Consider the following 23,001-nt stretch of genomic DNA (forward strand, 5'->3'; position numbering starts at 1 on the left):
AACACCTTACTTGCACCTACAGAGCAGAGGCCAGGGTGCTGCTAAATACTCTGCGACACACAGGGTGGCACCCCACACCAAAGCCTCATCCAGCTCAAAACTTCAGCAGTGCTAAGGAAAGCCTGTTTTAACATACAGTGGATTTAATTTTTTAAATTTTTAAATTTCAATTTCTAATACAGTAAATATCCATATAAACCACATAAAACTTAAAGAATTAAGAGTCCCAAAATAAAAATAAATGATTCACTTCAATACTGTAATGAAAGCACTCTAACAGTAAAAGCTTACTCTAATACTGTCTATTGTTATTAACACTAAACTTGATACTGTGTAAATTAATTAGCTGGAATAACAAGACAGGTTTTAAAAGAGCTCACCTGTTCTTTATGTGGTAATATATTGCTAAGATCACACTGTGGAGGAAAAAAAAATATTGTAATAATTGGTTTTTATCACATTAGGCCTGAAGACATTTTAAAGGGTTGGCAGAGAGGTAAGACCATCCAGATGCCCAGTGGCCCCCACACCCCCTAATTCAGAGCAGTACCCATAGGTGGTATCCCCCATGTTTTAGGTTCTTTGGCTTTTAGCAAAATTAGGAGACCCAAAATATAGATGTGCTCTTAGAAGACATGTTTGGGTTGATTATTATAATATATAAATTATTATATATTTCCCCGGTCATTTGTCCTTCTATGCACAGAATCTTTCATCCCATACAAGTTACATCATCTATCCACATGGTTAAATTTAAGCCATACAGATTTTGTGTGTGTGGCTTTTTGTTAGGCACTGCATTTCAGTTGATTCAGTTCGGTATTCCCCCAACACATCTATTTTCCATTATTTCTCTAAAAGTAAGTAATACAAGTGCTCCATATCAAATAAAATGGATTTAAAATCACTTTCACACATAATTATTAGAAAATTTAATAGCAAAATTTTATAGTCACAAAATTGATGATAGGCCTAGTTATCCTGAAATAAGCACTGCTAATAAGGCAGCACAATACAGCACAGTACACTATTAATGACAGGTATTTCCACATTATTTTAAATAAAGTATTAACTAACCAACAGGTACAAGTCCTCAGATAGTTTTTACATTACTATAGCCCTAAGTTATTCACAGATGCTGTGTATTAGGCAATTAAGAGGTTCTCTGGTTAAGTTATTTGCTTCCCTTTGTTCTCAGTATCTAAAATGAAACTCAAAATAATAGAGAGAAGGCAAATCTGAATTTTGTAACTCGTCTATAGAATCTTAGCATTTGCAGAAAGGCCTGTAACACTGTTAGCATCAAAGATGGATACTTCTATAGTGCTTCAAAGTTTCTTCAAATTGATTTTAAAGTCACAGAATTAAAAGTTACATGATAAAAAGGGCAACTGAACCTAATATGATACTTAACCCATTTTACAAATAAGAGAATCAAGGCTTAAAATTGACTTACTCAAGGTCCCACCAATTATCAGAAGTAGTTCTCTTTCTCCTACCCTCAAAGCAGAGAGTGGTTCCCAAGGTCAGCTGCACACTGGATTACCCGGGACGCTTTAAACACTGCCTAGCTTCTGCTTCAAAATGTTCTGATTTAACTGCATTAGGTACGACCTGGGCAACAGGATTGTATTTAAAGCTCCCCAGGTGACTGCAACATGCAGCCAAGTCTAGGAATGACTGAGTCAGGGTTAAGATCAGAATCTCTCAGGATGCTTTTGTCTATGAAATCATGCCTCACACATCATTCCTCAGCTTGTCAAAAGGGGTGTGTGTGTGAGAGAAAGAGACACAGGGACAGAGAGGCAGAAAGACCCACAGACTGTGTCTTGAGGGCAGGGAGGAAAGGTGGAATTCATGTATGTGTTCAGAGACATACATCTTGAAAAAATTGCATAAGTGATTCTAATAAGGCTCACCTACCCCAAATGAAAACTAATCCCATCGTATTTTTCAAAATCATTCCTAAAAGCCAATTTGCCCTATTAATTTTCTCAGTAAACCTTTATTTCATCAATAATGAATGTGAATGGTCATTTTTAAAACTTAATGAGAAAAAAATTTACTGTATTTCCAAACACTAAGACTAGGTTGAGAATAAAAAGCATGAAACCTACTTGTCTGAGCAAGGTTAATCTTTAAAACTACTTCTGAATTATATACTGGAACATCAGGCTCTTTTGAATTCAAAAGAAGCTGTGAGTCTAGCCACAGTGAGAGTAGTTTTTAACCCACAGATTTAGAGTCTTGGCTGAATAAAAACATTCAGTGATTACGAGAGAAGTGCCAAAACTCAGGACTTTAAAGAGCAATGGGGCTCAGTTTTTGTTGAAAAATGATTTGACTGAAACTAATATTATAAGAAAGTTACATTATTATGATTGTGAACTGGTTGTTTTTAATTAAAGTTAGAAGTTACTGATCATTTAAATAGCTAAAAAATAAAAAGCCTTGCACATTAAAAATTAAATTTATAAGCTAATTATATTTTTAAGACAGAAAAGTAAAATTAATGATAAGGATACTAATATTTTCAAGTAGCATTTCCCAAACTGTTCTGGAAAGTCAACATTCATATGCTAAGAAGACATTAGTTAATGTTCCATGGACAACCCCAAGGGAGGTAGGAAGGTCTGCATCCTGTTTGGTTTTTAATTCTCTCTCTTAAATAAACTTGAACATTCCCATGATTAGGGCGTTTTGGACTGTGCATCTCCAATTGTGGACTAGGGGCGTCCAGAAGTTGAGGAATAGTTTTCGTCATCGTAACACTGTTCGTGTCTTCTTAAGTATAAGCCTGGCCACAGCCTTGTTTCTGAAACTTCATCTCTTTTTTTGTTCTCTGCTTTGATTGATACAGTGTGTTAGAGATACACATATATAAACAAAAATTAAAAAAAAACAAAAACAAAAATTAAATGTGTCTATTAAGTTAAAATCTCAGTTGAACAAATTTCATATATGGAGAAATTAAGCTTGAGAGTATGCCCCTTAAAACGGTTTTGATATATTTTCCCCCTCTTTGGTGGAGAGGAAGCAGAAGTAAAATTTCCTACAGAAATATTGCAGGAAAAAAATGCACGGTGGGATAAATCTGACCAAGTCCAGTTAAATTTAACTGCAGATTCACTTCGGTGCCAGTAGGGGACAAGCTGTTCCTTCTTCTAATGGTAGCTTCCAAACTAGTATACATAGTTGTAGGACTCTCCCAACTCATAAAGAAATAATTTTTTTCTAGAAACATACAATAAACAGGTAGGTACCTCTGTTTCTCATTATGTTCAACATTGTCTTAACAATAGAAATGAATCAAATGAGGTTTACATTTTTCCTGGGATTTCTCACTTGCTAACTGACTTTCCCTTCTATCATGTACTCTGTGATTAACATGGAAACTGAAGACTCATATTGAGAGGTTCTTGAAACCAACATAGAGTTGACACCAGTTTCTTAACCTGATCACTGAAAAAGACAAACCAAACGAATGAAATTATGTATGGCGAGGATGCTTTCAGCATGAAGGGGGTCTGCCACTTAGCCTTGGCAAGCTAGCTGTACTCACCATTTTATTGTGGTTCTAAGATTAGGCTGGCTGACTGTGCTGTCATCCAGAAATATGGTTGGGCATGAGCTATACTTTTTAGTAAGCTGCCCTGGAGATACCTGAAGGGGAAGGGAGATAGGAGAAAATGTCACAGTAAGTTAAACCTATAAAAGTGTGTTTTTTCCTTGGTTAAAATGTCAAACGATAAAACATTAAGATTTTCCTTATACTCCATGAACTGCTGAGTGTTGCATCACGTGCAGCTCCATGGGAAACCTCTGTACTCTAACTTCCACAGGCAAGATCTGAGAAATGTGGTATAAACTGCTGCTCTTGAAAAAGGACCCACAAATGAACCTGGAAAGCACCTATTATAAATTGCCTTTATAGTAATGAGAAAGCTTTTAGTAAGACTTCAGTGTTTCTTCCTTAAGCAATGAAATGCAGCAGAGATTTCTATTTCTATTCATTTACTACAATAAAATGCAATGCTTTATATAATATCGATGTGAGAGCATTTCATTGCAGTAAATGAACGCCAATCATAAATGTTTTAGTTTGGGAGACAGTGTGAGGAAACAAGCGTTTTTGAATCAGAGGCTGGGCATGCCAGGGCTGCTCTATCACTAGTGAACTGAAGGCCATAGATCTCTTTGAGCCTCAGTTTCCTTATCTAGAGGATGAAAGGGTATAGCTTTAAGATTCTCTCACAGCCAAGAAACAGACAAAGCAGCTCTGAGAATTTCACGGTTAAGTAAGACTGCCATTATATTACACAAGGGAGAGCCTCAGAGAATACTTTCCACTCATCTCACAGTTTTATTAATTCTACTCTACATGTTATCTGCCACTCATCATGGCACTCTGCTGCCTTGCGCATGCTGCTCTCTGCCTGCAGTGGCTTCTTCCTCCTCCTTGTCCCAGCAAGCTTGACCCCATCGACCTCCAGCAAACCTCAGCCAGCAGCCACACCACCAAACTTCTACCTTTCTGCACACTTACACCTGTTTCACCACCTGTTACATGGTCTCAACAGCTTGCCTGGTATCCCCCTCCTAAGTAAGCAAGCAAGCTCCTCCAGGTGACAGATTCTTACTGCTCCTCCTCCAGCTGCTGAGAACAGAATCTGGGACAAATTAGGAATCAAGAAGCATTTGACCAATTATTTAAGATCAATTACAACTGGAAGGTAAATCATGCTAATGATACACATTGAAACTATCTGCAATGGTGCTGGGTAGGTGAAAAAGAGCTTTGTCAGACCCTCAGGAGAATAAGCTATCTTTAAAACACTTTAGAAGTATCCATTTATTTGTGAAGAGCCCAAAACACAGCCATAGTCAAATACTAAAACAGCCTGAACTATGTGAGGACAATTCTCTTCCTTTAAGTAAAGGCCAATAATCAAATCCCAGTCACTGTCAGTAGCTCTGAGTAAGAGCATTCTTTAATACCACAGAACACAAACAGTTTTAACACTTGGTTTTGTTGGTTTTTGTTTACTAATTCAGATGAGCCTTCCTTCCTTCTATTAAAATAAAGTAGTTTTCACCACGCTGTCACACTCTATCAGTGTCCTCCACAAATGCATCAAAGGTGAAACAAGGAGAAAATCTAGTCAATGTTTTTTTTAAAATACAGAGCATTTAAATAAACATTGCCAGTAGCCAATAATAAGAACTATCCAAATGGGTGTATAAGCCACCGTTTTGCTTGTTTCAGGTATTTTATGGCAAGGCCACTTACTCCTTATTAACAAAAAGTTCAACACATAACATACCCGAAAAGTACCACTATTGGGAAGAATTTCTCCTTCAGGCTAGAAATGATTTAAACTGAAACTCATATATTCCTTAAGCCATCTGGTTAATGTGTAATTTTAGAATCTCGAAAGAGACACAGCATGAAAACTGTTCATTCAAATAGTTATATTCTAAATGAAGTTATCTTTTAAAAGGCCACCACTATTAAGAGTATGACACATTACACACAGTAAAAGTCAGTTCTGACTATAAAATCTATCTATGAGGGGAATAAAAATAGTAAGAAAATGCACCAAAATATAGACTAGTTTGTAGAGCTTTGGCTTTGGGTAACATTTATCTCGTTTTTCTCTATTAAAACTTTTTCTTTATTATGAATTATATCTGTTTATCTTTGGAAATATTAGTGCTGAAACGTTTAACAAGTTTAATCAGACGCAGCCCTACAGACTATGGGTGCTCATTTAGTCTATCAGTAACCTACAGACTACTGGCTAGATCCTACCAAAGAAATAGTGAACACTTCTCCAGACCTACTCCTGAAGCAATTCAAACTTTTGACATCTACTATTCACTAAAGGATGGCAGAATTAAAGCCTCTGAGCAAAGTCTGGATGTATTAGCTGTCAACAGATTACTTTCCCCTCATCTCACTTTAAAATTTAAGGTAACTGTCCTTTATGATTAAAGCCTTATCATCACTGGCTCAAAACCTCAATAAACTACACTGACAAAGATTAATGATATAAAATGCAAATACAAAAATCAAACAGCAAAACCCACTCACTCATAGTTTAATGTTCAATGAAGAAGAGTATTTACCTTCATTCAGAGCTAAGGACAGAACAGATGGACTTTTACAATCTTTACAAGAAGGGAAAAGGCTTACTTAGTAGACTTCAGGTTTAATGGCAAAGACTAGAAAATCACCATACTGGAAGACTAATAAGTAACAATCCCCCCCCAAAACTTATCATTAAAAGTCAAGCACCTGTTGAAATTCTGCCTCCACCCAAGTGAATCTTCCCATCCTGCCTACTGCCTCTGAGTTTAACCCATCAAAAAAATTAAGCTGAAATTCACTTTTTTCTTCCCCTTTCCATAAGCTTTAGATGTGTTTATTAATAATTATTAAGACTTTAACTTAAAATTTTGTAATATTCTATGCATTAGCGTGGGGCTTCCCTGGTGACTCAGTGGGTGAAGAATCCACCTGCCAATGCAAGAGACGCAGGTTTGATCCCTCAATCAGGAAGATCCCCTGAAGAAGGAAATAGCAACCCACTCCAGTATTCTTGCCTGGAAAAGTCCATGAACAGGGGAGCCTGGTGGGATACAGTCCCTGGGGTTGCAAAAGAGTCATGTCTGACTTAGCAACAAAACAACAAGAAGTGCATTAGTGTAAACTACTCCATCCACATTACTGCACATTAATGGACAATGTGGCAGGATGAGTAGTTTGAACAGGATTCTTAATCAAGGCCTTAGTAGAAATGTACAGTATTTTAATTGTAGGTATAATAGAAAGTATTGTCTGAATCAGTATCATTAACTATACTGAATTAAAACTTTTAAACTTAGAATTTACATTCAAAGTATAAATCCAAATTTGAGTGGACCAACCACAAATCTACTTCTTTTCCCACCTTCTTTCAGAGATATCATCTCATTAGAATTAAAAGTATTTTTTTAAAAAAGCTGTACCCAAGACAGGATAAACTGCAGATGATTTTTGATGATTGAAAGATGAAAAAATGAGATAAAGGAGTAGTAACTGACATGGCATAACAGAGGAAGCACAACCTTGGAACTACAGAGTGACTGGGCCAGGAACAACAAAACCAATCTGTCTTACAGAACCCAAGGCAGGTTCAAAATTCAGAGACGTGGTCGCCAAATCCATGCAGTGAGGTCTGTCAGTTAGCAAAGTGATGCTTCCAATTAGATCTTAACAGACAGCGAGGGACCATCACATGTTTGAGGGAAACCTCCAAGAAGTCACAGATCAAAGCAGGGAGAAGGAACTGATGGGAATGATAAAAATCCAGGAGCAAATAAAAACTTAAAAAAAAAATCTTCAACATCTACAGAAGGATGAGAAATTGCATCAGTGAAAAAAAGAATGAAAGGATGGAAGAGAACTCTAAAAAATAAGGTAGACAAAACAATATATTCAATAGAAGGATTAGAGCAGAGTCAAGGAAACCTCCATGAAGTAGGACAAGAAGACAAAATGGAAAACAGAAGGGGAAAAAAATCTGTGCAGAAATATTGCTCTAAAATTTTCAACATCTAACAGGAATCCAAAAGAAAAAAATAGAAAATACCAAAGCAGCACACAAAAAAATTCACTAGAAGAAAAGATGTTCTGCATGTTTAAATGCCCCAATAGCGTGACAAGGTCTATACCAAACCATGTTATGAAATTTCAAAACCCCACAAAGACAGAGGGTACTACAAGGTTCCACAGGAGGAAGGAATGGAGAAAAGACTAACTTGGTAATATACAATGTATCAAATTCAATAGATTTAAGAGCAGCACTGTAAATGAGAAGACAAGAGGGAAATGTCTCTAAAACTGCAAAAATTAGTTTCGACCTAGAATTTTACACTTTATCAAATAGAAGGAGTTTCACAGAGGCTAGGTCTTTATAAAATTTTTGCTCATGTGCCTTTTTCCAGGAAAATGTGCTCCAGTAAAACAGGACAGAGGGAAACAGAATCTAGGACATACGGGATCCAACACGAGAGAGCAGTGATGTGAGATCCCAGGTGACTTCACACAGATATCCCAGGAAAACAGGCACAGAGCCAGTCCAGGAATCATTAGTATGTAGGGGGTAGGAAGACAAAAGGTTGGCGAAGAGTGTCTCCAAGAAGAAATGGAACAGATGTGGTTTTGTGGATGGTAAATATTTTTGACAGGCATGTGACAAATGTTACAACATTTGGGGGAAAAAATAGCTGTTAGAAAACAGGCAAGTGAATATAGTCAGGAAATTAATTCCACAGAAAAAAAATGAAGAATGTGAAAACAGGGAGACTGGCCAGGGAGCTACTCAACTATGTTGGGCTGTGTGAGATCATGTTTGCTAGAAAAAGCAGAATTGGATTATCCTGAGAAGTGTGGAAGTGCTCAGATTTCATTAATATTGAAGAAAAAGAATGAAAGGTGCGTAAGGAGGTGGCACAGAGAACTACATGGCTCAGCAATGAACAACACTTGCTTAGTCATAATAATGTAAACAGGGATTCCGATTTAATAAAAACTGATGCATGTAAGGGAACAGAAGGAGGGAAATAAAATCACGGTGGACGAGAAAGTTAAGCTTTCACCTGTTGTGCCAAGAAGTCAATGGACGGTGCTAAAAATTAAATTACCTATTACACTCTTATTACTTTGGTTAAAAACTAAGATAAAAAATTTAAGGCAAAAGAATTTAAGGTAGATCTTTATGCTATAACCATATTATTGAAATTTAACTTAAATGTCAGGACCCTTAAAAAAAGAAAAGGGTACTACTAAGTCAAAAACCTTTCTGAATATACTTGATAATTAGGAACTAGAGATTCAGAAATTTTATAAATAAGAGGTTAATGCTAACAGTATTGGATCCATCATACTTTTTAGGAATCATGGCAGACATGCTTTTAATTAATCAAACTATTGATTTCTTAACTTTTCAACTATTTACTTACATGGTTTAAATGGTTGCTCTTCCTCTTTTCTCGCACTAAGAATAAAAAAAAATTAACTGATGAATTCTGATAAAACTACCATAGAAAAATAAGTCACTAATTATCTGATGGATTACCAATATACACAACGAGTTAAAATTTCATTCTGTTTTTTAAAGTAATTTCCAACAAAATATATAATTTAAACCACCCAGCAAAATGAATCCTATAAATAATATCTAAAAACTTAGTTTTACTATTTGACTAATACTAACAGATACTCTGTATTAGGTACAAATCAAAGACTCTCCATTTACAAAAGAAAAGGACAAAGTAAATTAGGCCAGGTGAGATATTTAGCTAATAAAAAAATTTACCAGCTGCACAGTATGTAGTATTTTCTAGTTCTACATGTACTTTCGTCACCAGGATTAACAGATGACAACTCTAAGTTCCAGTTTCTGGTCAAGCACCCGTGTCTCTGGAAGCATCCTGAACCACTTATTGGTCACCTACTCAAACACCCAACTTAAAAAATACAGGTTCTTTACACACTGGAAAGTAATCTATAAATTTTAACATACGTGCTGACCTCACTGAACATACATCGACAGCACATAGAACTGTTTTGCTCCAACAAAGGCCAGAAGAATATAAGCTCAAAGAGGGTCTTAGGCCAAACACTTTCCCATGGCATCACAAGCACGAATTCCTTTAGACTGAGGAGAGACAGGGGCATGGGACAGTGTTTCTTTTACTCTCTCCACCGTCTCTCTACAGTGTGAGCAGCTCATGAGTCTGGAAAAGACTGAGAAATACAGTAATCCTAACTAAAAATAATTGCCTCAAGGCAAAGTACACACACTTTAAGAAAATGCAAACTAGAAATCCCAGGAGCTCCCAGGTTGGAGAACATGTGGTACACTCTGGGCCCTGCCCCCATGCCTGGCCCTCTTCTGTCTGGCTGTTCCTGAGACAGACCCTTGGATAAAAATCAGTAATCTAATGAAAATAAAAGAGGAAAAGAACCCTCTATTTTTTACTGTGCTGCATTACTTCAAATATTATAGAACGTTCACTTCTGGTATTCCTGCTCTCATAAACAACCGAAAAACCTGATCATATATGGCTTTTTAGCAAATAAACTAGGATTTAACATATATTAAGGAAGACAAGCAGGAGTGCAAAAACTTCTGATTCTCATCTTAAAACAAGCAGGACACTGGAAATTTACACAAGGTTTCCCATACTGAGGATAACCTTCTGGAAAATCCCATATGGCAGGCACATTGGTCTGATTACCCTGACCCAGCACTACATCAGGATGAAAGAACTTTGAAGAGCTAAAAGTTCTTATAAGAACTTTTAAAAGAACTTAAAAATTCACATGAATCTGGATGTGAGAGAGGTTCACCCGGTTGAGCACTGTGTAAAATGGTGCCGAAATCACAAGCCTCGACTCCCGTACATAACAACTGATTATGCAAACCTAACTGTGACCTAAACCGTGTCATTCATCTTTAACTCATGTGCTCTTGGAGCAAAAGGAAAAGGACAAAGTAGCATGGAAAAACAGACCACAACTAAATCATGTGGCAAGCTGACTGCTGATAAAGAAATAGCAAAGTGTATAAACAGATGGTCTAGGTGTTTCTCCTCATTAAAACAGTGACACCTAAATGAAAAATGTATCATCACATATTAAAACAAAACATCACATATTAAAATATTATCACATATAAAAAAAAATATTTAAACCATTCTAAGTGCTTTTCTGTATCTTCCTATAATACACAAAACAAAAACAGTTTTCAATCTTTTTCTTAGTGGGGGAAAACACTGTCTTACCGTCCGTTTGAGATTTGCTCAGGAAAATTGTGCTTGCCCTTGGGTGGTCAGAAGGGTTTGATTCCAAAGCTAAGTCTGCACAGGAAAAAGAGAGAAAAAGGTGTGACAATTTAGTTGAGTAGAAAAAGACATGACTTTTAAAACAGCTACACGCTGATTTTAATCAAGTTTAATAGTCTTAAGAAGAGCATTTAGTAATGACAAGAAGGAAACTGTAGTAAAGGCAACAATACAAAAATTCTATTGGGAAACAGAAAAATTGTAGAAAGTCTCCATATATGTGGAATAAAACCAGGGCTATGTCTTAGGCTTTTTTTTTTTTTTTTAACTTGCACCTAATCTATGCCACTTTTAGGCGAATCATGTATGTGATTCCCCTCCTACGTATTGATTAAAAATTCAGTCACCTCTCTTTAAGCTGATATTACTAGCACATTTCAGGAAGTCTCAAGAAGCAAGTTATGCTGTAGTCAATTACTATCAGATACCAGCTCAATCAATCAAATATGCTATAACCAAATGAGCTGCTTTTGGCAAACGTTCTTCAGACAATCTAATGGCTAATTCCAACTACACTCAACAAACGAACTCATTTAGTTGGCTGCCGTTTATCTAGGGGCTATTCATCATGGCAGATTTAAGAGGATTATATAAGAGTTCAATGTTCTGATCCATAGGAACACTTCCAGGATAGTGAGTTTTAACTTTGCCCTCTATTTCCAAAGCTAAACTCTCACTTCTTCCTTTCATGCTGCATGATTAATAGAGGGCTTCAGTAAGAGTACTTCCTGGAGCACATCAAAGGGCTGCTTGAAAAAAATTTTGCCCATACCTACATAAAAAAGGTGGGTCTGCTGGCAGTTCACCTTGCACCAAGGTGGGACAGTCTTCTATTTAGGCAGAAATATCAAGCAAGCACAAGCTGCCATGCTGGACAGTAAGGTTGTTGTTTAAAACAAACGTAAAAGCCCTATGGGCAGTTACTTAGTGAAGTCCACCTCAAACCAATTAAACAATCTTTTAAGAAACTGGACCAAGATTTTTAAAGAGCAACAGTTAAGGCAGCATTTCCCAAACCATATAATAATTGGCCTATTTTTAAAGGGGACTTTGGTGGTCAACGTGATTTACACATTATCGCTGAGAATCAAAAGAATATATACAATTGATATATTAAAAACTAACCATGTGTTCCCCATCCCGTATGGCAAAAACTACTACAATATTGTAAAGTAATTAGCCTCCAACTAATAAAAATAAATGAAAAAATAAATAAATAAAAACTAACCAGTCCCACAGTGAATTCTGTCTGACCCAGCATTTCACAAATGTTATCTACCTAGAATCCTTTTCTTCCCCAAAGAATTTTGCATGAACAGTAATTTGGGACTTCCTGGTTTAATGGGAATTTAATTGTTACTGCCAGCACTAGAAATTTACATAGCTAAACCGACTGCTTTGTTCTTCGTGAAAATTCCTTCACTGCATTCGGAGTTTATTAAGCTGTTTTTGGAGAAAATATTCTACTCAACAGTTTTATGTAAAAGACCCATAAAATTATTTTAAAGTTTTTTCCCCCTACATATTTGAAAAGTGGGACACTGGGAAAATAAATTATTTCAGCTATACACAAAGTTGACAGGCACAGACTTTCGACCTAAGGCTTCTGAAAGGATTCATGACTACTTAACTGTACCAGAAAGTAAACAGACTACACTGGAATCTAAAAAATAAGCAGAAATGCTTGCAAAGTAGCCATATGGAATGGTAAAATTTAACAAGAGTCAATGGAAGTCCAGGAAAAATAAGTGTCGGGATCAAAGAGAAGCAAGCTTTAACACACACACACACACCCTGCCAAAGCAGGGTGTGTTACAGGTATGCTATGATGTGCTACTACGGATCTATATACAGAAAGCAAGAAGGCTGGGATAAAAGAAATGACAACATGCAGGAAAACAGTAAACTTGCCCAAGTGATCAGAAAAGAGCTGGCACTCCCCCTACCCTACCCTAGAGGTTTCAAGGGTGGGCACATGACCCAGAACTGACTGATAGATCACAGCTTTCCTGGAACTTCCCAAGAAGCAGAAGAAGGCAGAGCGGTGCCCTAGGACCCTTAGCTAGTCTGGGGCTGCTGGACACTCCTCTTGCCATCATGAGGGGAAAGGCTTTTCAGGAGAGATCAATAGAGGACAGCAGAACTGAGATAGGCTGTGAGGTCATTGAACTCCTGGGTCAAGTACTGCTTAATTTACTCATTCAACTCCAGTTATATAAAAGTCAATATATATATATTTTTAATTTAAGCTATTCTGAGACATTTTCTCAAACTTGCAACTGAAAGAGACCTGGTTAACCAGCAGTACTGATGATCACAATGAAGGTGGGGAAAGGTAAAAGTCACTTGCTCATTCCTTTAACAAATGTCATGAACAAAAATTTGCATGAGCCAAAATGACCCTATTTAAAAATTAACCCACAGACTTACAACCCTTACTTTTAGTTGTTTTCCTTATACATTAGAAAAAGCTCTAATTAGTGTATAATTTATGTCTTCTTGTTATTAACAACCCTTCTACATCTGACTGTTGCATATTTACTGTTTAATGAATACACAACAGCCCATCAAGCATTATTCCTGTGCTGGACTTAGCCAATCCCCTATTGCTGGGGTTTAGGTACTTACAACGTTCTATTCTTTGATGAGGAAACTTTTCATCTATTGTTATACAGCTTTTTAAATAAATAATGGATTTATCTCCTTAGCAAAGATCTTCAAAAGTGGGATGTCTAAGCCAAAAGGTTAGATCATTTTCATGGCTCAAGGTACAGTGCTAAACTGCTTCCTGAAGAAGGTGGGGCCACATTAATGTATAATATTACCAATCATGACAGTTTTAGTTCCGACCCCTGCTCTGTACAGTTGAGAGGCGGGGGGGAAGTCCTACTAATATAAATAAGGAACAGCACTGTAGATCTAATCTGTATTTCTTTCGATTACACAGATTTTACTACTTTCCCATAATTATCAGCATCATTTCCACTTTGGTGAGCTGCCTATCATTCATACATACTAAACATACCAGGGCCTTACTGCTGTCAATTTGCATGAGGTTTTCAGAAAATATTAATCTTCTGTTTACAGCCTATATAACAATTTTCTATACAACTTGCACTTTTTGCCAGTGAAAACTACATCACTATTTTATAATAGACTTGACAGGTAAGCCATTAGACAGTAAACTCATACATACACACAATATTTCTGCACACTCCATTAACTGTTTCGCCAAGAGTCTAAGGAGACGATGAAAAAAATCTACCGTAATCTTCACTGTCACAAAGGTAAGACTGTCAACTCTGAAGCAAAGCATTACCACCCACACTTCCCCTCATCCCCTCTCCCACAAGCACACACAGTAATGTTAGAGGTATTTTGAGAAATTACTGTGCATCTTATATGTGAATTCTTCCTAAAATTACTTCTCTAGAAATCTTTAAGAATGTTTTAACCCAGGAGAAATATTCTTGAGCTTATGATTAGGGGTTATCATTAAAGTTATATTTTAAGACCCATCACTTTTATATTACCAATTTAAATTGCAACTTATTTGACAGCATGATAGACTTATGTGGAAAAAGGATGACTAAAAAAATTTAAGTTCGGGTCTTAATATAAACACTCCCAGGAGGAAACCTGCAAAATACCAGGTCACTGAACATTACTTTTCCTCCAACCTAACATTCTATCAATCATGAGATCCATCTCAATTGCAGATGTTAAAAATATGAAAATAAAGGCAACTTAGGACAAACAAGATGCATTACTGAAGCCTAAAAGTGTTAAAATTATGCCGTCAAACTGTCAATAAATTATTTTTCCCTGTCAAAATATCAGAGAGAGGGTAGTGACCAAGAAATCATCTGACAGGAGGAGACTAATGCCAACATACTGACTTCAGTTCAGTTCAGTTCAGTCGAGTCCGACTCTTTGCGACCCCATGAATTGCAGCATGCCAGGCCTCCCTGTCCATCACCAACTCCCGGAGTCCACCCAAACCCATGTCCATTGTGCCGATGATTCCATCCAACCATCTCATCCTCTGTCGTCCCCTTCTCTGCCTGCCCTCAATCTTTCCCAGCATCAGGGTCTTTTCAAATGAGTCAGCTCTCTGCATCAGGTGGCCAGAGTATTGGAGTTTCACCTTCAACATCAGTCCTTCCAATGAACATCCAGGACTCATCTCCTTTAGGATGGACTGGTTGGATCTCCTTGCAGTTCAAGGGACTCTCAGGAGTCTTCTCCAACACCACAGTTCAAAAGCATCAATTCTTTGGCGCTCAGCTTTCTGTATAGTCCAACTCTCACATCCATACATGACCACTGAAAAACCACGGCCTTGACTAGATGGACCTTTGTTGGCAAAGTAATGTCTCTGCTTTTTAGTATGCTGTCTAGGTTGGTCATAACTTTTCTTCTAAGGAGCAAGCGTCTTTTAATTTCATGGCTGCAATCACCATCCGCAGTGATTTTGGAGTCCAGAAAAATAAAGTCAGCCACTGTTTCCACATCTATTTGCCATGAAGTGATGGGACTGTATGCAATGATCTTAGTTTTCTGAATGTTGAGCTTTAAGCCAACTTTTTCACTCTCCTCTTTCACTTTCACCTGCATCAAGAGGCTCTTTAGTTCTTCTTCACCTTAATATATTGCAATTAAACAGGACTGTCAGCATTTTCTGGGCCAACTTCTGGGCTCCAGTTTACTTAAAGGTTTACTCCATTTACTGAACTGCCCTATCACCCCTAGTAGTACAGTATATTAGTTTTACGGCTAACAACACATTTCATGTCTTACAGTCATCCGGTGATTTCATCTGAGTCCACACTTTACACCCTAGCCAAGCGGTTCTTGCCAGCAGATGCTGACCTGGGCTGTCTCACCAGAGGGCACACAGCATGCTCCTGCAACCCCCTCAACTGACCTGCTTCCCCAGTTTCTGACCAACCTGGCTTCCAAACTGCTTCTCAACTTGCCTCTAACTTGGTTCTCAGTCCTGCTTTACCTTAATCCTCAATCAAGTGCTGTAATGATGACCAAGAGATGATATACAGGTAAGTATACCTGGCTTAATGTATTTCTAAAGAGTACTTAGCTCGGGCTTCTTGGACTTTTAAGAACCTTTCTGGGTTGCAAGCTACGGTGATTTCATTTCACATCATACAATGTTACTGTTTTAACTCTTCAAGTTTTATTACTTTAATACCCTAAAAATAAACAATTTTTCTAAAAGGGGCGAGAAAAAAGGTAGTATTTCAAAGCAGAGCACAAAATGACATCAATAAATTTTATCCCTATATGTCATGTATATGGAATTTACAGTCCTGATCTATCAAGGTTTTAAAAATGAGTAAAACCTTGGACAATTCTATACCTCAGAGAAGAATCCCTACACTGCCTAACTCAGAACATGATAAGAATCAAATGAAATTCAAGAGCAATCCATACACTATAGCTTCACTGAGTTACACAAGCCCCTTCACCATGACAAGGCTGCAATCCATGAGGGGATATACTATATAAAGCATAATAAATGACACATCACAGCTTTCACAAATTAACTCAAAAGCCAAAAGTGAACATTTAGCATTTCATAGGAAAATTGATGTCCACTTATCACCCTCAGCCAAATAACATCTTAAATAAATAGTGCTTTGTTGTTGTTCAGTCACTAAGTTGTGTCTGACTTTGCAACTCCATGGACTGCAGCACGCTAGGCTTCCCAGTCCTACACGATTCTGTTTGTGCAAACTCATGTCATTGAGTCAGGCCACCCACTAAAGGAAAGAGGATAAGAGTACCCAAGGGCAAGCATTTCTCCTAGTGTTCTTCCTTTTTCTTCTTTAATAAGCAAATACATATCATTTCTCCTGCTTCTGTCATGGAGATTAGTGTATATTTTCTCCCCATTTTTTTTCAGGTTAACATCCCCTGGAGATGAAGTCATTAACAGTGGAGAGAGCTCCTTCACAGCTCCCTAATTCTTCAGTGTCTGGATGTGCTAGTTTACCAGTCCCTTACTGGACATCTGAATTATTTCCAGTATTTTGCTACTGAAGATAATGCAACATATGCAGCCTATACCTTCAGAATAAATTCCTTTAGTAGAATCTCTGGATTAAGTGAGACTGTGCAAACTTCCCCTTCAAGGGTTGACCAATTTCCCATTTTTACCAGCAATATATGAATGGAACTTTCTTCAGTATCACCAAAGAACGCAGTGCCAAGTTTCTGAATTTTCTCCCAACCCAAGCTACAGTCGTTGTATTTTCATTTCTCTTGTGTGTGAGGATATGCTTAAAAGCCATCTGCATTTCTTTTTCTGTGACTTATCCCATTCATATTGTTGTTAGCCTACTTTTAGATTCACTCAGTTTCTTCAAGTCAGCCTGTTTTAGGCCCTTATTAATGTTGCTTTTTTGTTCAAACCACTGTTGGCTCTCAGCTGAGTGACTACACCAGCCTCCTAGCTTGTCTCCCTGCTTCATTCTGCCCCTGCCCACGTTAGAGTAGCTCGTCTGATCTCCCTCCCCTCTCCCCACGTCTCCTTCGCCTTCTTTAAGAATTATCACCATTCCCTTGCATATAACCTTTCAATGGTTTCCCATTACAATTAGACTAAAATCCGTATTTTTTCTTGTCAAGGTCTACTAGACACAAGGCCTTAACCCCCTGATATTCCTCCTGGCATTCTTTCACTCAGCTGCAGCCACCCTCTTTCTGTCCTCTGCCTACACCGAGCATATTTCCTTCTGAGGACCTCACACGGCTCCCCCTCACTCCTAGGATGCTCACTGTCATTTAAGGAGACCACCCCCAGTAACACTGCTCCCTCCCCAGTCCATGACCATCATTTTCTTTCTTCTCAGTGTCTCGCTACTTGACATTATTCCTGTGTCAACAAGCCCCAGGTACCTCTAGGAAGTAAAGACCAGAGTTAGGGTTTGGGTTTTGTCAGTATAACCTCTGTTTGTCCTGCCCCTAAATGGTGCCCAATAATCATCCATTTCAGTGTACCCCCAAATCATTTATGCTTCTCCCAATTTTCCTTCATCATCTAAGATTTCTTCTAATGCTGTCCTTTGATGTGTCTGTCACCCAAGACCAGCATTAATTTCAGATCTCTTCGAGTGGTAGTTTAGTTACTCAGACTCAAAGACACCGACAGGTTACCAAGACCCACAAAAACCTGAGAGAGGAAATCTACTGTTCAGTGAAAAATCAATGGTAACTTTAATTTGGGGAAAGAACACTTAATGTTAAAATACCTTAACTACAAAATGACTCACCCTATGAATTTAATTAAGTCGTAAGACAAAGCCATAAGACCAGAATTCTACAGGGAAGTACGATACATCACTTTTTATGTCTGTGCCCAGATTAAAGCAATATGATGAGATTATAAAAGACAATCATAAAGGGTGGGTAAATGAATGATGCTCCAACCATTAAACAGGTGGTAAAAAGCAGACTGCACAGCTACATGCAGCTGCGTGGAAATACATCCTGGAGCACGCTTCAGGTGTCAGCACGGTTCCAGGAGCTTCCCGTCTTCACTTTACAAGAGAAAGTTACAACGTGGCACACAAAGAACAATCTCATACAATAAACACAACATTCTGTTTATTCGTATACAAAAGGTTCAGGAAGAACCAACACCAAAATATTAATGAAAATTCTGGATATTCTGAGTATGAGTGAATGACTTTTTAGTATTTTGCAAATCTTTTACCTCAGATGTTTACTGTTATCAAAAAAGTAAAAAAAAAAAAAAGTGTTTATAATAGCTACTGAAAGGAGGAAAAACCTGTTGCTCAGAGGTTTTCCCCCATTACGTTGTCAATTCCTTCCCTACCCACTCCTTGGAGGATGGAAGGAAGGAACCACTTGAGAGAGCAGCTTGCACCAGAGAATGAGCAAAGTTCCTGAGAGGAGAATATCAAGGCTGTTTGAAAAGCTGATGCATAGTAGTAAAATCAGATAACAGGACCTCAGCACCTTATTTTCTATTATTGACACGAACATCAGCTACATTGGATACACTGTGAAAGGCAAGATAGCGACAAAATTCTTTTGAGTCTATCTGATATTTATACTAGGTTCTTAGGAGTTAACTGAAACAGCTTGAAGAAACCATGTTCTTCTCAAAGGTTTCCGAAGAAAAACACACAGCATCATTTATGTTTGGTTTTGTCTAAGTAACCAAATAATTCTTCATTACAGAAAAGCCAAAATGTTTTATATCAATGCAGGTATTTCTCAGTTTCCAGGGAAACTGATATAAAATTGTCTGAAATAAAAACATTAAGAGCAAACTTCCAATGTGCTTGCACTTTACATTCGTGTTCTGACCTCATATCTATGGAAACTTAATAATAGGCAAATGCTGAAATTGAGGTCTCTCTCATCACTTTATGGAATGCCAAAAAAGAGAGACAAATTTAAGTAAAATTTTAACAGTCATGTCAAACATAAAAAGGTAAATCCTGTGCTCATGAACTCTCTTTTTCTAGTTCCCGACTCAGCACTGCCCCTCACTAAATGCTTCGTACCTTACCTGCCCGCTTACCGGTTTCTCCTAATGGCCCTCTGTCCAGGGCACTCTTGGCTTCAATTCGAGTCAGCAGAACAAACTCTTTAAAATATACCAACATGTTTACCTGACTGGTAAATTGAGGCTATTTCACGACTTCTTTTATTCCTATCCATTGTAATAAATGTACAGACACAGAATGGAGAGGTATGTGTTGCTTCTGAGTTGTGAACCATAAACTCAAATGGAAATAACCAAACTGAAGTTGAGTTAGGCCTATCTTATGGATAAATTATAAAATAAAAAGTGCATTCCAAACTTTTTTTTAAGCACCCAACAACTGAATTTGGTGTATCTACCACTCTCAAGTTTGTCTCTTCTGTTCAGTAGCTATGTTACACAGTTATTTCAGAGCTCTAAGTCTTGGCTTCTTCATTGGCATCACAGGGAGAATATTCACATGCCTTATTTATAGATGGAAGGGTCAGGTGAAATACACCCGAAAATATGTTGTAAATCGTAAAAGAATCACACAGAAGTCCAACTTTGGTCTCCCTACACTAGCCTACTACTGTTTTTTAAAATCACTTAGAGGCTTACCTTATAGCAACAAGCTGAGCAGTTTTCACAGGTATGCACAAGCTTTGTTTTTAAAGCTACAATTAATTTACATAATTTGTTCTTTCACAGTATCTGACTATTCTGAAAAGGGAGTACTTTCCACTTACAAAGCCATGTCCATCACATGGGTGAGTTCACAGGCTTACCTATTCTAACTTTGAAAGAAATTAAGTAAACCCAAATAAAATTTAAATAGAAGAGCTATAAGACATTTCCTCTATGAAATAAAGAAATACTCTCTGGCATTTAAATGAAACAAGTGGGCCAGTGGGGCTTTAACATCTTCACGGCACAATGTTTTCTACTTTAAAGAACACAGTCTTTATTAATGAGCCACAGTGTCATCCAGAATCTTTTTTTTTTAAAACCTAGAGCCGTCCAGTTTCAAAATTCTAGAGGAAAAAAAAATCAAACATTTCCTCTCCTCTCTCTCCTCTTCTCCATGACAACCCTCCCCCACCCCCAGCCACTTCGTCTTCAGAATTTTACCTGAACATTATAAAAGTTGAATAGGATTCCACTGGCAGGAGGGGGTTGGAAGGAGAGGTAGCCATGGAGACAACTTTCCTGCAGGATCTGCCATCTTAACTGCCAAATCTTTGTATTACAAATTAAAGTCTGAATTTCTTTTTTCTCCTTTGAAACTTTTGACCAACAGTCTCAGGAACCACCCCCAATCCTCCCTTAGAAGAGGCAACATGCAAGTGAAGTTGGTTAAAGCTGGGGAGCTGAAGACATTTTTGTGTCAAAGTGGGAATCTTAATCAGAGCTCCGTGGGATCGTCTTTGGGTAACAACAACAACAACAAAACTATTCCCTGCAGCCGTTGCAGTAACGTTTCACACCGTTCAGTTATTTTAAGACCCCCTCTACCCTTTTTCTTTCTTATCGTTTTCAAATTATAGTTAGAATAAGGTCGCTTCAATCAGGACAACTCTAGACAGAATATTACTTAACGCCACACTAACTCTGTCGATATCAGTTTTGATTTTAAATAACAAACCCTAAAATCTGTCTTAATTGTCCCGAGTATCAACTATCCTAACGAGTGGAAGTGTATCTAGATCCTTACCTCGTTCCTTCTCTTAGGTACCATCTGAATAGGTAAGGATAGGAAGATGGGATGGATATCGCCGAAGTTGGGAGTATTTAAGTTTTCATTGAGAAAAGAGAGAATACATCAGAAAGTCTTTACAAAGTCCCACAAGATGTTAAATAGAATCACGAACAGGAGCCACAGACTTGAGGGTCTTGGGTCGGGTTGCGAAAAGGGAATGGGGAAGAATTGGGCGTTCGGGTAGAGAAGAGGGAGAAAGACTGGCCGGACGCGACGGAGAAAGAATAAGGGGTGGGGACGCCAGGCAGGGCCAGCCTCCGTCCCCGGTGCCCAGCCCCGAGAGAGCCAACTCCAGGCAGGAAGGAGCCCTAGGCGGCGGCTCCCTCCCGGGGGACCTGGGGGTCGGCGGAGGCCAGAGGTAAGCCCGAGAGCAGACGGCGCCGGCCGCTTCCTTACCTTCGGGCATCTCCCGGTCGCTGATGTGCTGCAGGTGGCGGCCTTCACCCGCTCGGAAATCCAACTCGGTGGGTTCCACGGCAGCCGGCGCCGGTGCTACGGCCACCGCGTCTCCGGCCGCCGCCTCGTAGACCTCAGACTCGTAGTCTGGCTCCGCCGGCCCCGCGCGCCGGCCCAACTTGGGGCTGGCATTGGGGCACACGCAACAGGTCAGCGTGTTCCCCATGGGGCGCCTCCGCTCCTCGCCGCCGTCGCCTCCGCTCGGCCCCGGACTCCGCCAAGCTCAGAGGCCGCCCCCTCCCCCAACAATGGCGCGGCGGGCACCGGCAGACCCGGGCTATGCCGGGGCTGCGCCGCACATGTAGACGCGGCCTCGCCTGCCTCTCTCCTGTCCGCCCCGCCGCCGGGCCCGGCCGCACCCGCGCTGTCTCGCTCCGGGCCCGGCCGCACCCGCGCTGTCTCGCCGCCGCCGCCTCCCCGGAGTCAACCAGTCTGTGAAGGCGGCGACCAGCCCGGCTTATTTAAAAGGGGTGGGGACCCGACAAGCGCTGAGACGCACAGCCACTGCCGGGAGAGAGCGCGGCCGGAGCTCCTCCTCCTTCCGCCGCCGCCTCCCGACTGAAGGCCGCTCGCCTGGCTGGCCCTTGCCAACCGGAACGCGTCCTTCGGTTACCTGGTTACGACGGACCAATCACACACAGAGTTTCCTCCCAGCGCCCGCCTCAGAGAGCAGGCACGTGACTCACAATGCCCCGCCCCCGCCCCGCTACTGCTCCGCCCCTCGAGTGGCGCGCCCCGGACTCCTGTTTCCATTCCTCGTGCGGCGCTCGGAGCTTTCCGGTCCTTCGGGAAGCATTGCGGGAGTTTGTGAATCGAAGCTAGAGAGTCAGTGGACCCTATAGAAGGCTTGTTAGTAAAGAGTCAGTTCCGTTAAGCAACTCGGTTTCACTGGGTCTGACAGCTGACTCATTTGATGCATTCCTCAACGAACTTAGTTACACCCGAGTTGTTGACAGTTTTTGGTAACTAAATGCTCCTCTCAAATTGACTTCGAAAGAGTGTTAGTTTCTGCCTTCAGTTTAACCATAGCAATGCCCCGGGTCCTCAATAAAGAGCTGTGTCCGTGTCTTGAATGAGACTCGAGGACGCGTCACCCCCCGCTTCCTCATCGGTAAATTAGGGACCGAACTCCTCCCTCCCAACTCTGAAACGCTGGGATTCAGCAACTCGATTTTCTCGCTGTTTCTCTCTTCCACGGCACGAGTCTCCAGGTTTCCCTACTTTCACCGGTCACATAAAGCATAAAGCACGATTTTCTCATACAAAACTGAAGAGTCGCAAAGTGAAGTACCACGGTTTTGATTTAATGAAGGTGATGGTAAAGATATGTTCCCAAGGTCAGGGTATGATTGCTCAGGGGTATGGCCAGGATTTGGTC

The 23,001-nt window shown here is 39.5% G+C and overlaps 1 protein-coding gene across 1 annotated transcript in view; it reads right to left on the reverse strand.

Moving 5' to 3' along the window:
- Positions 1 to 21,945, reverse strand: part of LOC133044535 (cyclin-Y-like protein 1) — a 35,359-nt gene extending 13,414 nt beyond the window's left edge. The window contains exons 1-5 of the mRNA XM_061125915.1: positions 21,564 to 21,945; positions 10,834 to 10,908; positions 9,007 to 9,041; positions 3,563 to 3,663; positions 381 to 416 (exon numbers count right to left, since the gene is read on the reverse strand). Of these exons, the coding sequence (XP_060981898.1) occupies positions 381 to 416; positions 3,563 to 3,663; positions 9,007 to 9,041; positions 10,834 to 10,908; positions 21,564 to 21,789 (473 nt within the window). The 5' untranslated portion in view covers positions 21,790 to 21,945. The remainder of the gene's footprint in view (positions 1 to 380; positions 417 to 3,562; positions 3,664 to 9,006; positions 9,042 to 10,833; positions 10,909 to 21,563) is intronic.
- Between the last annotated feature and the right edge of the window lie 1,056 nt (positions 21,946 to 23,001).

The sequence above is a fragment of the Dama dama genome, chromosome 23 (genome assembly GCF_033118175.1).
Source record: "Dama dama isolate Ldn47 chromosome 23, ASM3311817v1, whole genome shotgun sequence".
NCBI classification, from domain to species: Eukaryota; Metazoa; Chordata; class Mammalia; order Artiodactyla; family Cervidae; genus Dama; species Dama dama.